At 43.3% G+C, this 17452-nt stretch overlaps 1 protein-coding gene across 1 annotated transcript in view; it reads left to right on the top strand.

Annotated features, from left to right (window-relative positions):
* The first annotated feature begins 308 nt into the window (after positions 1-308).
* LOC145412798 (26S proteasome non-ATPase regulatory subunit 8-like) overlaps positions 309-17452 on the top strand; it is a 38074-nt gene continuing 20930 nt past the window's right edge. Inside the window, exons 1-3 of the mRNA XM_080282579.1 lie at positions 309-443; positions 1478-1550; positions 13251-13353. Of these exons, the coding sequence (XP_080138705.1) occupies positions 327-443; positions 1478-1550; positions 13251-13353 (293 nt within the window). The 5' untranslated portion in view covers positions 309-326. The remainder of the gene's footprint in view (positions 444-1477; positions 1551-13250; positions 13354-17452) is intronic.

The raw sequence follows: 17452 nt of genomic DNA, 5'->3' as shown, positions 1-17452 counted from the left end.
ATTATTAATTTAAAGAACAAAAATTTTTCCATTTTACATTTTTTGAGTTGTAGAACATAAGATGAGACAGTTAAAACCCTCATCCAGCTGATCGCATCATATCACCGTCAAAATATATAATCTTCATATAAGTTAATTTTTCAAATTAAATGATTCAGCAATATTAATACCAGAAATCTTACTTAAATCATCGTGAAAAATACATATTGTTTGCTCTATTGAGAAAGGTTTTCATCTTTCCAATAACCCATGCAAATATTTTCTACAACGCAGATCGAGTCCGACTATTCTTCGTGTTTAGTCCAGTCATTGCTGTAGAAGCAGCCATGGGGCGCGACAATATCGTTAAAAATGTTGTTACCACCTACGAAAAGCTTAAAAACGAATGGTCAAAGAAAAACCGAAACCTACAGACGTGTGGGAAGTACTTATCCGATATAAAGGTAAGGTAGAGTAAGAGTTTACCTCATTTTTAACCAGCATTGCATTGGTGTCATGAAGTCTTAAGTTAGTTATCATTATCCTTTTACCATGGGTGAGGGCCTTTCATATTTGGAATTGACAGCAGTGTTTCATCGATTTTTTTTGTTATTTTTCATAAATTTAGTGATAAGAGGCTTATCGTTTCCATTTTAACAAAGGAAGGTGAAGTAGCGTATCATAACTTACGATAGCTAGCAAGTTTGGTAAATTTATCGTTTAAGCCCCTAACCTTACTTTATTTTTTTTTTAATTTGTTAACCTACCCTAACCAAACCAATCCATGCTAACCTATATGAGGCTGTGCTGTATTAACTGAAGTAACTGGTACTCAAAATTCTTGTCATTTGGAGAACTCTTCATTGGAGAACAGAAAAATAATGAATTCCGTTAAGTTAGGAGTTGAAACGATAGTAGAACTGCAAGTTTATATTCATTGATTTGAAATACCCTAATTTGAAAAGAGTACTTTCAGTACTGTACTGGGAGACATGAAACCACCATGTACTAACTTGTGCTGGATCTTGTACTGACTTTTGAGAGTAATCAAGTGGGAGATACAGTGTTAAGCTCTCTTCCTAACCATGGTCACAGTCCAGACAGGAATGAACTGTCTATCTATCTGTATCTATTGCCAGACGCCACAATCCCGTATGGGGTGGCCATTTGACTCTTGAGTTATTTGTTTTACAGGGAGGGGCACTAACCCTCCACCAACCCACTTGCACGTAGCGAGCACGTATGGTTCAGTTATATGGTTACCACCCAGCGTTGTAAATGGTTTCTTGGCTTACAGGAAACCATTTGGCTTGTCACTCAATGTAAAGCCACCTGTAACAGAAAGAAAAGCAATAAGTAGTGACAGGAAAGATGGGAGAAATAGGAAGAGAGGAGGGCAGGCACAAAAAAAGAATGATAAAGGCTAAGGAAGAAGTAGGCAGTACTACATCAAGTGTACTGTAGGTATAATGGTTGTCATAAATGTATTGTTTTTCAGGTTGAATTGACAAAACTTCAGTTCCTGCCATCTGTTGGGCATAGTGTATCGAAAGAGGAACTGCTGGTTGCTCGTGAGTATTTTTTCTTAAGCTTATGATGGTTAATATTTTCTGAATTTACCATTTTACTGTTTGTATAAATTCATGATAGGAGGAGGCCTTATAGTTAATGAATATAACACTTGTACCATATTACAGAAAATACAATTTTTACTGATTGATAGTGAGCAGAATTATTCTTATCATAAATTCAGTATGACCCTTTGATATTGAGGATTTCCTTTGAAAAAGAAAACCAGTACTATGCAGTACTAAGGCTTCTTTCTGAAACGGAGTACGTACTGAAGATTCTTTCTGGAACAGAAGGCTTTTGATCATCACTCTTCATCTCTCTAACATTCCTCGTTCACTATATCTATTACACTGAGCATTGTTGTGCTGAATTCAGCTCATATCATATCCACACCATGACGCTCATCACTTCCTCATTTGCCAATCAGTTGCTCTGTGCAACTCCACATGCTTCCCTTAGATATCTTATTTCCACTGCCCTCACTCTTGGCTTATGTCCTTGGACTTGTTGTAAGGAAGTTAAGAGTGAGAGCAGTGGAAATGAGTTACTTGAGAAAAGACAGACTGATAAATGAGGGAGTGGAGGAAAACTGTGGTGTGGATGTGGATGTGGATGTGATAGAAAGTGTTAGGAGAAAAACGCTGAGGTGGTTTGGCAATGTGGAGAGGATGGAGAGTGAGAGACTACCTAGGAGAGTGTATGTGAGTGAGGTGGAGGGGGGGCAGAGGGGGAGGGAGACCGGATGAGATGGAGGGATGGAGTTGAGTGGTATAAGAAAGGGGGAGATGTAAGTTGGGGGAAGGACAGCAAAATGGTAGGGGATAGGATGACATGAAGGCAGTTTGTTTGTAGCCATCTCTTATGGGATTAAGGCATCTGTGTATAGATAGATAAATAGTTTTTTTTTTTTTAGTTTGTTCTCTTGCCCACTGATTGAAAATTTGCACTCATTCAGCCTTTCCCAAAGAGGGTGACCATTCCCAGGCCTCTTACTTATCCCCATTTGCTTTAGTCACATTGATTTCAGTCTTTGAGGCCAGACAATCCTGAAAGAAACAGTGTTGTTCCTAGCCATCAGTAGCTATGGGTTATGTCAGAGGCACTTTGTTGGTGGTGATCTTTCTTTCCTCCCAGACTCATAGTCATTCTCAAAATGAAGTTTTGTGAAACTTTTATGCCAGACTTATCCAAGGCCTATAATCAAGTCTGACTTGATTTGATTGCTTCTTTATTGTGTCATATCTCTGCCTTCTTATAGTTTCCATCCTTCTGTATGTGCTTCATTTGAAGCTTTGTCTGATTGATCCGTAGCCTCGTATTGGGATTTTGGTGAAACTTGCTCTTATGCCAGACTTATCCAAGCTCTTTGACCAAGATTTGCTTAATTCTTTATTTTATTTTAACTGCCTTCCTGTACGTTCTGCTCTTTCATATGTACACCCACCGCACATTGTCTTAAGACCTACACACAGAATTGCTGTGGGAGAGTTGTTTGTCTTTACTTAGTGTTTTCACCTCAACCAAGGGAAATTTTTGGGCAAGAAGTAACTGGCAACTCCTCTTGTGTTGGCGGGAGGTGGTGAAACACTCAGCACGTCAGTGCTTGCCCAGAAGCGAGAGTGGGAGTATATGTTCCCGTCGCTTCGAGCTTGCACCTCCCTCTTTTTTCGTATGCATTACTGTTTGCCATGTTATTTTCTTAGAGTCGAGTTGTCATGCCTGGAAAGTACTGTTCAAGGGATGAGAGGGTCTGTATCATTGCATGGAGGCAGGATAATGTTCCTATCAACATGATTTGTGAACGTACTGGATACACAAAGTCGACTGTCATGAAGATTCTTCTTGCAGCGCGTGACCTGCCACCTGATGCTGTACCAGAGCACAAGCATTGGCGGTGGAAAGAAGAGGACAACTTCCAGAGGTACAGATACACTTCTGAAGAGGGAAATAATCAAGAATTCTCGACTGACAGCAGCAGAATTGAAGAGAATACATCCCCAGCTGTTATAAGATGTCTCAGTTCAAACTATCCAACATCGCATGCAGAAGGAGCTGGGTTTGCCAAGCCACATCGCAGCCAAGAAACCGCTTCTCACTGACTGCATGAAGAAGCAGCACATTCAGTTTGCCAAGAAATATGCACACTGGACGTCGGATGAGTGGAGAAAAGTTATGTTTTCCGATGAAAGCACATTTCAAGTGTTCCAGGTGCTTTCTGCCAAGGTTCATCGCCCTGCCTCCCGTAGCCAATATGATCCTGCTTACACGTTGCCAACTGTTAAGCACCCACAATCAGTAATGGTTTGGGGGTGTTTCTCAGGTGAAATGGGAAGGGGAGGCCTCTACTTTCTTCCTAAGAACTTGATGATGAATGGTGGCTGGTACATTCAAGTTCTGAAAGATCATTTGTTAAACTTTTCTGCTATTCATGGGTGCGACTTTTTCATGCACGATTCAGCTCCATGTCACAAGTCAAGGAAGATGACAAAATGGCTTCAGGATAATCAGCTTAAAGTCCTCGACTGGCCTGGCAACGGTCTGGATCTAAATCTGATAGAAAACTGTTGGGCAGAGATGAAGAAAATCATGGCAGAGAAGAAGATACCCAATCTGGACAACCTCAAGACTGAACTGACAACTGTTTGGTGCAAAGAAGTGTCCTTAGATTATTTTAGAGATCTAAATGATTCCATGCCAAAATGCACCCAACTGGTCCTGAAAAACAGGGAAACATGATTTCATATTAATGAATGGCATTTCGTGAACAAACATTGTGATATACTATGATTTCTGTGTTTTTTAATACCTTGTAGGGAAGGTCGTAAGTCAATTTGCGGTAGCTGTACCTTTATCTTTAGTTCTGTCTCTGTTTGATCTGTGTCTGCTTTTGTAAATGGTCACCAGTCATGTGAAGCTATCAGTACTATTATCAGATTCTTCTTCTTTTACTAGCTCTGGGGGGGTTGGTGGTAGCCAATACCCTCTTCAGGCACAAAATGATCCACAGGTATACATGGCGAGTGATGAGAAGGGTGGGTGGTGAACTGAATGAAAGGAAGGCAATGATTGATTATGTGTGTGTGGATGAAAGGATGCGAAGATGTGTAATGGATGCAAGAGCTTATAGAGGTTGGGGGAGTGGACTTTCTGACCACTACTTGGTGGTGGCCAGAATGAAGATCCAAATAAGATGGAGAAATAGAAGAAGGGAAGGACGGGAAGTACGAGCATTTGTAAGGAGAGTGGAAAGGTTACAAGAGGATGAGAAAAAGGCAGAGTATAAGAGAGAAGTGGAGGAACGATCGGTCAAATATGAATTGGAGCAGATGGGGGACGTGGAAGGTGTGTGCAGGATATTCACAGAAGAAATATGTGCAGCATGTGATGTGGTGTGTGGGATGAAGAGAAGACGGGAGGGGGGTGCAAGGAACAGCGTGGTGGAATGAAGAGGTGAGACAGGCTGTGGCACAAAAGAAGAAAGCATACAATGAATGGATGAGAAACGGGCGTGGAAGAAGTTTAGAGGCGGAAGAGAGAGTTATATGTAGAAAGAAAGAGAGAGGTGAAAAGATTAGCAAGAGAGAGTAAGAAGAGAGTGGATGAGGAATTTGAAAGGAATTTCAGTGTAAAGTGGAGGGACTGTAAGAAAATGTTCTAGAAAGAGGTGAAAAGAGTAAGACAGGGTGGAAGTGAAGTTAGCAGGGGAGTGAAAGATAAAAATGGTAGGTTACTAGTGGAGAAGGGAGAAAAAGTGAGCAGATGGAGAGAACACTTTAAGGAATTGTTGAACATAGAGGATGGAAGTAATGCAAGTATAAGTGGCTGAGGAATGGCTGGGAGAAGGATGGAGGTGAGAAGACAGGAAGAAAGCAGTAGGATAGAAGTTGTGGAAGCAATGAAGAAAGCTAAATTGGGGAAAGCCCCAGGAACTGATGGAGTGTGTGGTGAAATGCTGAAGCATGGGGGAGAGATATTAGTAGAATGGATGTGGAAGATGTGCAGATTGGCCTGGGAGGAAGGTAGAGTCCCGGAGGATTGGAAGTCAGGTATAATTATTCCCTTGTGCAAAGGAGAAGGGGGAAAAAGAAATGTGTGGTAATCATAGGGGCATTTGTCTTCTTAGTATAATAGGAAAGTGTATGGTAGGATACTTATTGACAGAGTTAGAGAAAGAACAGAGGAATTAGTTGGAGAAGAACAGGGAGGCTTTAGGAAGGGAAGAGGTTGTGTAGATCAGATATTCACTCTTAGATCTTTAGTGGAAAAATTTCTAGAGATGGGAAAGAAGTTGTATGCAGCTTTCATGGATTTGGAGAAAGCATATGACAGGGTGGATAGACAAGGATTGTGGAAAGTATTAAGAATATATGGAGTAGATGGGAAGTTGTTGAATGCTGTGAAGAGTATATAAAGTCCTCGACTGGCCTGGCAACAGTCCGGATCGTGTGGATGGTGAACTGAGTGAATTTTTCTCTTTGAAGGTTGGGTTGAAACAGGGATGTGTCATGTCTCCATGGTTGTTCAATCTGTACATGGATGGGGTAATAAAAGAGGTACAAGGTAGGGCAGTGGATGTTGGAGTGGCCCTGGTGAGAGAGGTTAGTGTTTGGAAACTCCCTGTACTGTTGTTTGCAGATGATTCTGTGTTGTTGAGCAAAGACGAAGGGGAGCAGCAAGGCTTGGTGGATGAGTTTGGGAGAGTGTGTAAGAAACAGAATCTAAATGTGAATGTAGGGAAGAGTAAAGTGATGGTCTTTGAGAGAGGTGAAGTCAGTGAATGTACAGCGAGGTTGGATGGTGAGGAATTGGAAAATGTGAGTACGTTTAAGTACTTGGGTAGTTTGATGAGGAAGGATGGAGGTTTGGAGGGTGAAGTGCTTGAAAGGGTACAGCAGGGAAGAAAGGTTGCTGGTTCCTTGAAAGCAGTGATAAGAAACAGGGAAGTGAGCATGGAAGTGAAAAAGTTACTACATGATAGTACTGTGGTACCAACTCTAACGTATGGAAGTGAAGCTTGGACTGTGCTGGAAGGACACAAGTCAAGAGTGAGAGCAGTGGAATTGAGTTATTTGAGAGGAGCCTGTGGAGTCATATGGAGAGACAGGCTGACAAATGAGGATATAAAGGAGCATTGTGGTGTGGATGTGGATGTGATAGGAAGTGTTAGGAGGAATTTACTGAGGTGGTTTGGCCATGTGGAGAGGATGGAGGGTGAAAGACTGACGAAGAGAGTGTATGTGAGTGAGGTGGAGGGGGGAAGAGGGAGGGGGAGGCCAAGGATGAGATGGAGGGATGGGGTGGAGAGGTATATGAGAGAGGCGGGTGTGAGTTGGGAGCAGGGCAGAGAAATGGCAGGGGACAGGGCGACGTGGAGGCGATTTGTTTGTGGCCACCCCGAACGGGATTGAGTCGTCTGGCAATAGATAGATATATAGACTAGCTTTGTTATTGACTGTTGATGTGAAATTTACAGTACGACACAATGTATATACGTCTTACTCTGTCCATTTATGTGTTGATGATTTTACCCATTGTCCAATACAGCAGTTAGTAAAACTTCCTCATCTTGCAGTATTGATGGTATCTGTATACCTTGATTGCAGTAGCAGCTGTACATCATACAAAATCAACATCACAGAAGTTAAATTTCCTGAACTTACTCCTCACCTTCTTTAATCCTACTCAACTGCTGATGCACAGAGGCCTTATTTATGCCTGCATGAAGTATATCTTTCGTGTGAGGGGGTGTAAGGGGAGGGGGGGCTCCAGTATTTTTGGAGTGGGTGGAGCTTGCCTCTTCTTACTAACCCCATTCAGTCTCTCTTTTGTCACTGCTGTGCTACTACAGCTACTGCAAATTGACTTAGGACCTCCTCCCACAAGGTATTAAAAAACACAGAAATCATAGGATATCACAATGTTTGTTCATGAAATGCAATTCATTAATATGAAATCATGTTTCCCTTGTTTTTCAGGACCAGTTGGATGCATTTTGGCATGGAATCACTTAGATCTCTAAAATAAACTAAGGACATTTCTTTGCACCAAACATTTGTCAGTTCAGTCTTGAAGTTGTCCAGATTGGGTGTCTTCTTCTCTGCCAAGATTTTCTTCATCTTTACCCAGCAGTTTTATATCTGATTTAGATCCGGACTGTTGCCAGGCCAGTCAAGGACCTCAATCCGATTATCCTGAAGCCATTTTGTCACCCTCCTTGACTTGTAATATGGAGTTGAATCATGCATGAAAGAGACACACCCATGAATAGCAAAAAAGTTCTAACAAATGATCTTTCAGAACTTCAATGTACCAGCCACGATTCATCATCAAGTTCTTAGGAAGAAAGTAGAGACCTCCCCTTCCCATTTCACCTGAGAAACACCCCCATACCATTACTGATTGTGGGTGCTTAACAGTCGGCAACATGTAAGCAGGATCATATTGGCTACGGGAGGCAGGGCGACGAACCTTGGCAGAACGCACCTGGAACACTTGAAATGTGCTTTCATCGGAAAACATAACTTTTCTCCATTCATCCGATGCCCAGTGTGCATATTTCTTGGCAAACTGAATGTGCTGCTTCTTCATGTGGTCAGAGAGAAGTGGTTTCTTGGCTGCGGGTCGGCTTGGCAAACCCAGCTCTTCTGCAAGCAGTGTTGGGTAGTTTGAATTGAGACGTCTTGTAACAACTGGGGATGCATTCTCTTCAATTCTGCCGCTGTCTGTCGAGGTTTCTTGATTACTGCCCTCTTCAGAAGCATATCTGTATCTCTGGAAGTCGTCCTCTTCTTTCCACCACCCATGCTTGTGCATCAGGTGGCAGGCTGCACGCTGCAGCAAGAATCTTTGTGACGATCGACTTTGCGCGTCTAGTACGTTCACAAATCGTGTTGATAGGGACATTATCCTGCCTCTGTGCAATAATACGGACCCTCTCATCCCTTAAGCAGTACTCTCCAGGCATGACAACTCGACTCTAGGAAAATAACCACAAACAGTAATGCATACGAAAAATGGAGGTGCAAGCTCGGAGCGACGGGAACATACTCTCCCACTCTCACTCCTTGGCAAGCACTGACATGCTGAGTGTTTCACCACCTCCCGCCAACACCAGAGGAGTTGCCAGTTACTTCTTGCCCCAAAAATTCACTTGGTAGAGGTGGAAACACAAAGCATAGACATACAACTCTCCCATAGCAATGCTGTGTGTGTAGGTCCTAAGTCAATTTGTGGTGGGTGAGGATGAAAGTAGATATACAAGCGTGGGCAATTGTATGTGCGTATGCGCCGAGAGAGGACCAAGTGGCAAGAGTGAAAGATGAGTTGTGGGCGAGTGTAGAAGCATGTATGGACAAATTTGAGAGGCACGAGAGAGTGCTTTTGATTGGAGACATGAATGGCAAAGTTGGGAATGTATGAGTGAATGGAGTGGTTGGTCAGTGGGGTGTGCCAGCTAAAGTAGATGGGAATGGTAGTGCTCTGGTGGACATCTGTGCTGGTAAGGGGTTGGCAGTAGCCAACACCTACTTTCGGCATAAGATGATCCACAGGTATACATGGAGAGTAATGAGGAGGATGGATGGTGAACTTGTTGAATGAAAGGCAATGATAGACTACGTGCGTGTGGATGAGCGAATGAGAAGACAAGTGTTGGATGCAAGAGTGTGGAGAGGGTGGGGGAATGGAGTCTCAGACCATCCATTAGTGATGGCCAAGGTAAAGCTGCAAAGAAGATGGTTGAAGAGACGAAGGGGAAGACAGGAGGAAACAGCTCCTGTGAGAAGAGTGGAGAATCTGCAAGATAGTGAGAAAATGGCAGAGTATTAGAGCATAGTGGAAGAAAGATTGGGAAGGTATGAGTTAGAGCAGATGGAAGGGGTGGAAGACTTATGTAATATATTCACAGAAGAGATAGGCACAGCGTGTGAGGTGGTTTATGGAGTGAGGAGGAGATGCAAGGGTGTGCAAGGGACAGGATGGTGGAATGATGAGGTGAAATGAGCTGTGGAACAAAAGAAAAAGGCATATAGTGAATGGCTAGCGAGTAGAGGTAGGGGAGAAGATGAGAGAGAGAAGAGAGAGGTATATGTGAGCAGGAGAAGCGAGGTGAAGAGACTGGTGAAGGAGAGTAAGAAGAAAGTGAATGAAGCATTTGGGAGGAATCTGAGTGTGAAATGGAGGGAGAGTAAGAAATTTTGGAAGGAGGTAAAGAAACTAAGGCAGTGTGAAAGGGGAAATAGTAGGGGAGTGAAAGATAAGAATAATAGATTGTTGGTGGAGAAGAGAGAGAAATCGAGGAGATGGAAGGAGCACTTTGAGGATTTGTTGAATGTAGAGAGTGAGAGCAGTGCGAGTATAAATGGTTGGGGAATGGCTGGGAGAAGAAGAGATGAGTGGAGGGAGGAAGAGATCAGTAGGGCATAAGTAGTGGAAGCAGTGAAGAAGATCTAGATTGGAAAGGCCCCAGGAATTGGTGGAATGTGTGGTGAAATGCTGAGGTATGGGGGTGAGATTGTTGTGGAGTGGATATGGAAATTGTGTAGATTGGCTTGGGAAGAGGGAAGGGTTCCAGAGGACTGGAAATCAGGTATAATTGTTCCCTTATACAAAGGAAAAAGGGAGAGAGTAGTTATGTTGTTCCCTTATACAAAGGAAAAAGGGAGAGAGTAGTTATGTGATAACCATAGGGGTATTTGCCTTCTTAGTGTGATTGGAAAAATATATGGTAGAATTTTTTTTTTTTTTTTTACATGTCCGACTCTGGGCAAAGACTTCAGGGCCTATTTCTCGGTGGCAGTGACCTATCCCAAGGCCCAGTAGTCCTCCTACACCTCCACATGTCACCACTTCGGCGCTAACACCCACCATCCATATTGAATACATGCTAGGGCTGTCTCATACAGGATTGGTGTATTGGTATTAGCAGGGGTATTTGTACGACATGTCGGCGGGTCATCTGATAGATCAGGAAAGTCTGCTTTTTAGGAAATTCAAGTCCTTAAAGGTTAGGCATATGACAGAGGAGCTATTTGGACATCTAGGGGGATTTATGAAGGGAAAAGGGTGTGTAGATCAGATATTTGTTCTAAGATGTTTAGTGGAGAAGTATCTAAAGAAGGGAAAGAAAGTGTATGCTGCCTTCATGGACTTGGAGAAAGCTTATGACAAATTAGATAGGCAAGGAATGTGGAAGGTTTTAAGAATATATGGAGTGGAGGGGAAATTGTTGAGTTCTGTTAAGAGTATGTACGAAGGAGCTAGGGCAACGGTGCGAGTGGATGGTGAGCTGAGTGAGTTCTTTGATCTCAATGTGGGACTGAAACAGGGTTGTGTGATGTCTCCATTGTTGTTTAATATATACATGGATGGGGTTAAAGGAGGTGCAAGGTAGGGCCGTGGATATGGGGGTGGCTCTAATGAATGAGGGTGAGATTTGGAAGATTCCGGTGTTGCTGTTTGCTGATGATACAGTATTGTTGAGTGAAGGTGAATGGAAGTTGCAGGGTTTGGTGAATGAATTTGGGACAGTGTGTAGGAAGAGGAATCTGAAAGTTAATATAAACAAGAGTAAAGTTATGGTGTTTGAGAGGAATGAAGTCACAGAATGTACAGTGAGGTTTGATGGCGAGGATATGGAGAATGTGAGTGCATTCAAGTACTTGGATAGTGTGATGAGTAAGGTTGGAACGTTGGGGGATGAAGTGTGTGACAGGGTACAGCAGGGAAGGAAGGTTGTTGATTCACTGAAAGCAGTGATGAGAAATAGAGAGGTGAGTATGGAAGTTAACAAGTCAGTGCATGATAGTATTGTGATCCCTACCCTGACATATGGAAGCGAAGCATGGACCTTGCAAGAGGGGAACAAGTGAAGAGTGGGAGCAGTGGAAATGAGTTACTTGAGAGGAGCATGTGGAGTGACATGGAGGGACAGGTTGACGAATGAAGAAGTGAAGGAACGTTGTGGGGTGGATGTAGATGTGGTTGAGAAGATTAAGAGAAATACACTGAGGTGGTTTGGACATGTGGAGAGAATGGAGAATGAAAGACTGACTAAGAGGTTGTTTGTAGGTGAGGTGAAGGGAGGGGTAGACCGAGGATGAGGTGGAGGGATGGAATTGAGAGGTATATGAGGGAGGGGAGAATGAGTTGGGGGGAGGGTATTCAAATGGTGGGTTACAGAGCGACTTGGAGGCGTTTTGTCTGCGGCCACCCTTTGCGGGCTTAGGGCGTCGGGCTATAGATAGATAGATAGAGTATTTTTGCCACTGCTTATGTACAGTACTGTTATGTAACAAGTCAGTTCTGCAATATCCTACCTCAGTCTGACCTGTACACTGTCTGTGACCTTTTTGTCTTATGTCGTTGTTGTTGTTAACACCAGTCCGTCTGGTACTGGTCAAGCAGACTCATCAACTGCAGACAACCAATCAACCTCTCAGAGCCCTTCCATACAGTGGACTGATGTTCCCTTGTGGCAGACAACGCCTTGACACAGTGAGGTTTGGGGAAAAATGTGGAGGTTTGGTTCTTGGATGGACACTGGATTTGTTTCTCCACCCACTTAATAGGGGCACCATAGTAGGCTCCACATCATCCCATTATTTAATTATATTGTTACCACCCAGCATTGTAAATGGTTTCCTGGGTCATGGGAAACCATTAGGTTTGTCATTCAGTGCAGAGCTACCTAAAGTAGTAAGAAAAGTAATGAAAAGTGACAGGAAGGATGGGAGAAAATATGAAGAGAGGAGGGTAGACACAGAAAAAGAATGATAAAGGTGAAGGAAGAAGTAGGCAGCACTACACAAAGTGAGTGCATGATGGTTGCCACCACCATCCACCAGGCTTATACTGTAAACACATTGTACTACAAGTCTTGAAATGAACTGGGCTTGTGTTTGGCATTCTTTTATTCAGCATCCTTTTAGATGAAACAAGTTTTGCTTGTTTTCAGCTTTGGTTCTGTATGAAAATGCTGAGGGATGTTTGAGTCTTCACTCGGAATGGCATTCGCATTGAAGGATGTGAACACCACCCAGGGAAAAAGAATGCAAGTTTATTGATCACATAAGTACATTGCATTAGAGACCTCAGAGGAGGCCTCACTGCTTGGTTTATGGCATATTGATGTGTGCATCCAGTGTTTTGTCATTACTTCAGAAGTGATTTCCTCTTGATCTCGAAAATGCTTCTGTAATACTGTACCGTACGTTAGTTGTAAGTAGGGCTTGGTGTTTCATACTGATTTCATTTGGTACTTTTTTTTTTTTTCATAAACCTGTTTCTTTGAACATGTCCATATCATCTGAGATCCAAGGATAACACCAACAGCAATAACATCTCAGTGAATCTCTTTACCTATTAAAGTTCATTATTATCATCTCTGTTGCCACATGCCCTCCTCCTCTGGGAACCCCTTGACAGAATGGCCGTGACAGTACTGCTTATTGTCTATGGCATTTACTTTCAGTTTGTCTTCTTCTTCCTTTTCTCTCTCCACTCCTTTTCTTCCATATCACATAATGTTACTTTATTGGTATGAATTTTAAAAAAAGTCCAAGGTATATGTTATATGTTTAATATTGGTTGCCATGCCTCATGCTTGATTGCTACCATTGAAACATTTAATAGGTGTTAGTTTACAGTATAGCATTGATGTCTGCAAGTAGATTAACTTATGGTAAACTTGATTACATCAGGTAACACACTGGAGATTGGAGCTCTGTGGAGCATTGCCAGCAAAGACATTCCATCCTTTGAGCGCTACATAGCAATGCTGAAGATATATTACATGGATTACAGGTGAGTTTATGCACAGTGTTTCACTCTAATAGCCTAAGTACTTTCACATATAGTAGCTATAGTGCATTGGTGTACTCAAATTTCCAAAGATTATGAGAAGTATATTATTGGTCCCCTTTACCATTAGATGCTTTAGAATAATGAATGACCTGTTGTTATACTGGAGGGCATACTGCAGATTCTGCTGCTTCACATTGAGACAGAAATTATCCTTCCCAAAAGAGAGAGAACTTCTCCAAGCCAGACTATGATGACACCTTACCCTTCTCTACAGGCAATCCCCAGTATCCGAGAGGGTTAGGTTAAGTAAAGTTAGTGCTGATAGTGATTTATTGCATATGAAAGTGGTTATAACATGCATTTTATGGGACTATGCTAGATTTTTTTTTTTTTTTTTTTTTCCGACTCTGGGCAAAGGCTCCAGGGCCTATTTCTTGGGGGCAGTGACCTATCCCAAGGCCCAGTAGTCCTCCTACACCTCCACACGTCACCACTTCGGCGCTAACACCCACCATCCATATTGAATACATGCTAGGGCTGTCTGACATAGGATTGGTGTATCGGTATTAGCGGGGGTATTTTTACGACATGTCGGTGGGTCATCTGGTAGATCAGGAAAGTCTGCTTTTAGGAAATTCAAATCCTTAAACTGTTCCCTGCCCCAGCCGGGATTTGATCCTGGGTCCATTAGGACCTCAAGCCACCTCTCTACCGATTCGGCCACCACCTCCCCCTAGATAGAGGTTTACATTTTGGTGGCTTAAGTCAACCCCCATCCGTTGCACATCATAATATACTCAGTATATGCTAACAGTAGGTGGTAGGTGGGGGCATCCATCATCCACTTACTTGAAGTAATGCTACCTACTGTACTTCTTCCTTCACCTCTATCATTCTTTTTCTGTGTCTGTCCTCCTCTCTTCCTATTTTGCCTATCCTTCCTGGCACTATTTATTATGTTTCTGTCCCCTTCAGGTGGCTGTACACTGAGTGACAAGCCTAATGGTTTCCTGTAACTCAGAAAACTATTTATAACACTAGGTGGTAATCATATAGCCACATAACAGGCTGATGTGGAGCCTACTATGATATCACTTTTAATTGGGCAGAGATATACAAATGCAGCATCTGCCTAGGAACCAAACATTTGCACTATTCCCTGAACAACACTGTGATGAGACACTTTCAGCAGCATGGGAACATTGATTCACTGCACAGAACTGCCCTGCTGGGGAGGTTGCTTGCTTGCAGTTGGTGGGTCGGCTTGATCAGACAGGCTGGTATAGCAGAACAACATAAGCAACACTAACCACAACACAGTACAGCAGATCCTCGTTATGCGATGACCTGGTATGCAATGAATACAACGAAGAAAAGGTTAGGGCTTTTTTTCAATATTTGTTTTATTTCCTTTCATTTATCAAGGCACCAACATGCTTGAATGCATCGGCCTTGGTCACCTAATGGTGGCTCTCCATATTGCTCAGTCTCTGGCAGCCTCCCTATTCAGTCCTTCATCCTTGAGTCACACTCTATGACCTCATTGCAAGCCTATTCAGCCATCCTTTAGCAACTCAACCCCCAACATTCACACTGCTCACTTTCTGCACCCAGGTGTAAGCTTCCCCCCATCCTCTCTATATGCCCAAAGCATCTCAGCCTACCTCTCCTCATGATAGCACCAACACACTCTCCAGTTCCATCCTTCCTTTCAACTCTTCAGTCACAATCTACCCTCCTTTATCACAACACCAACACACTCTCCAGTTCCATCCTTCCTTTCAACTCATCAGTCACAATCTACCCCACTTCATCACAACACCAGCACTTACCAGTCTCAGCTCTTCAGTTGTAAACCTCCCCCCCCTCCCCCCAAGACCTCCAACTCAAGGACACATTGCACATTAACCCAATCTTTGTCATTTTTGTATATTCAAGCCTACAAATATCCCCTTCCTTTACTGCTCAGATCTCACTACCATACACCACTACACTCTTAATACATCTATCTATCTATCTATAGCCCGACGCCCTAATCCCGCAAAGGGTGGCCGCAGACAAAACGCCTCCAAGTCACTCTGTCACACACCATTTGACTCCCCTCCCCCCAACTCACCCCCCCTCCCTCATATACCTCTCAACTCCATCCCTCCACCTCATCCTCAGTCTACCCCTCCCTCTCCCTCCCTCCACCTCACCTACATACACCCTCTTAGTCAGTCTTTCATTCTCCATTCTCTCCACATGTTCAAACCACCTCAGTGTATTTCTCCTAATCTTTTCAACCACATCCACATCTACCCCACAACGTTCCTTCACTTCTTCATTCGTAAACCTGTCCCTCCACGTCACTCCACATGCTCCTCTCAAGTAACTCATTTCCACTGCTCTCACTCTTGACTTGTTCCCCTCTTGCAATGTCCACGCCTCGCTTCCATACGTCAGGGTAGGGATTACAATACCATCATGCAGTGACTTCTTAACTTCCATACTCACCTCCCTATTTCTCATCACTGCTTTCAGTGTACCAACAACCTTTCTTCCCTGCTGTACCCTTTCACGTACTTCATCCCCCAAAGTTCCATCCTTACTCATCACACTACCCAAGTACTTGAATGCACTCACATTCTCCACATCCTCACCATCCAACCTCACTGCACACTCTGTGACTTCATTCCTCCCAAACACCATAACTTTACTTTTGTTTACATTAACTTTCAGTTTCCTCCTCCTACACACTGTCCCAAATTCATTCACCAAACCTAGCAACTCCCATTCATCTTCACTCAACAATACTGTATCATCAGCAAACAGCAACACTGGAAGCTTCCAAATCTCACCCTCATTCATTAGGGCCACCCCCACATCCACTGCCCTACCTTGTACCTCCTTTACAACCCCATCCATATATATATTAAACAGCCATGGAGACATTACACACCCCTGTTTCAGTCCCACACTGAGATCAAAGAACTCACTCAGCTCACCATCCACTCGCACCGTAGCCCTAGCTCCCTCGTACATACTCTTCACAGCACTCAACAATTTCCCCTCCACTCCATATATTCTTAATACCTTCCACATACCTTGCCTATCTATTCTGTCATAAGCTTTCTCCAAGTCCATGAAGGCAGCATACACTTTCCTTCCCTTCTCTAGATACTTCTCCACTAAACATCTTAGAACAAATATCTGATCTACACACCCTTTTCCCTTCCTAAATCCCCCTTGTTCTTCTCCAACTAGCTCCTCTGTCATATGCCTAACCCTATCAATGAGTATTCTACCATATATTTTACCAGTCACACTAAGAAGGCAAATACCCCTATGGTTACCACATACTTCTCTCTCCCCTTTTCCTTTGTACAGAGGAACAATTATACCTGATTTCCAGTCCTCTGGAACCCTTCCCTCTTCCCAAGCCAATCTACACAACTTCCATATCCACTCCACAACAATCTCACCCCCATACCTAAGCATTTCACTACACACTCCATCAATTCCTGGGGCCTTTCCCAGCTTAATCTTCTTCATCGCTTCCACTACTTCCGACCTACTGATCTCTTCCTCCCTCCTCTCATCTCTTCTTCTCCCAGCCATTCCCCAACCACTTATACTCACACTGCTCTCACGCTCTACATTCAACAAATCCTCAAAGTGCTCCTTCCATCTCCTCAATTTCTCTCTCTTCTCCACCAACAATCTATTATTCTTATCTTTCACTCCCCTACTATTTCCCCTTTCACACTGCCTTACTTTCTTTACCTCCTTCCAAAACAATTTCTTACTCTCCCTCCATTTCACACTCAGATTCCTCCCAAACTCTTCATCCACTTTCTTCTTACTCTCCTTCACCAGTCTCTTAACCTCCCTTCTCCTGCTCACATATACCTCTCTCTTCTCTCTCTCATCTTCTCCCCTACCTCTACTCGCCAACCATTCACCATATGCCTTCTTCTTTTGTTCCACAGCTCGTTTCACCTCATCATTCCACCATGCTGGCCCTTGCACACCCCTGCATCTCCTCCTCACTCCACAAACCGCCTCGCACGCTGTGCTTATCTCTTCCGTGAATATCTTACATACGTCTTCCACCCCT

The sequence above is a fragment of the Coenobita brevimanus genome, chromosome 94, assembly GCF_032717465.1.
Source record: "Coenobita brevimanus isolate Jiangsu-jjx chromosome 94, ASM3271746v2, whole genome shotgun sequence".
Lineage (NCBI taxonomy): Eukaryota > Metazoa > Arthropoda > Malacostraca > Decapoda > Coenobitidae > Coenobita > Coenobita brevimanus.
This window is presented reverse-complemented; position numbering and strand designations above follow the sequence as displayed.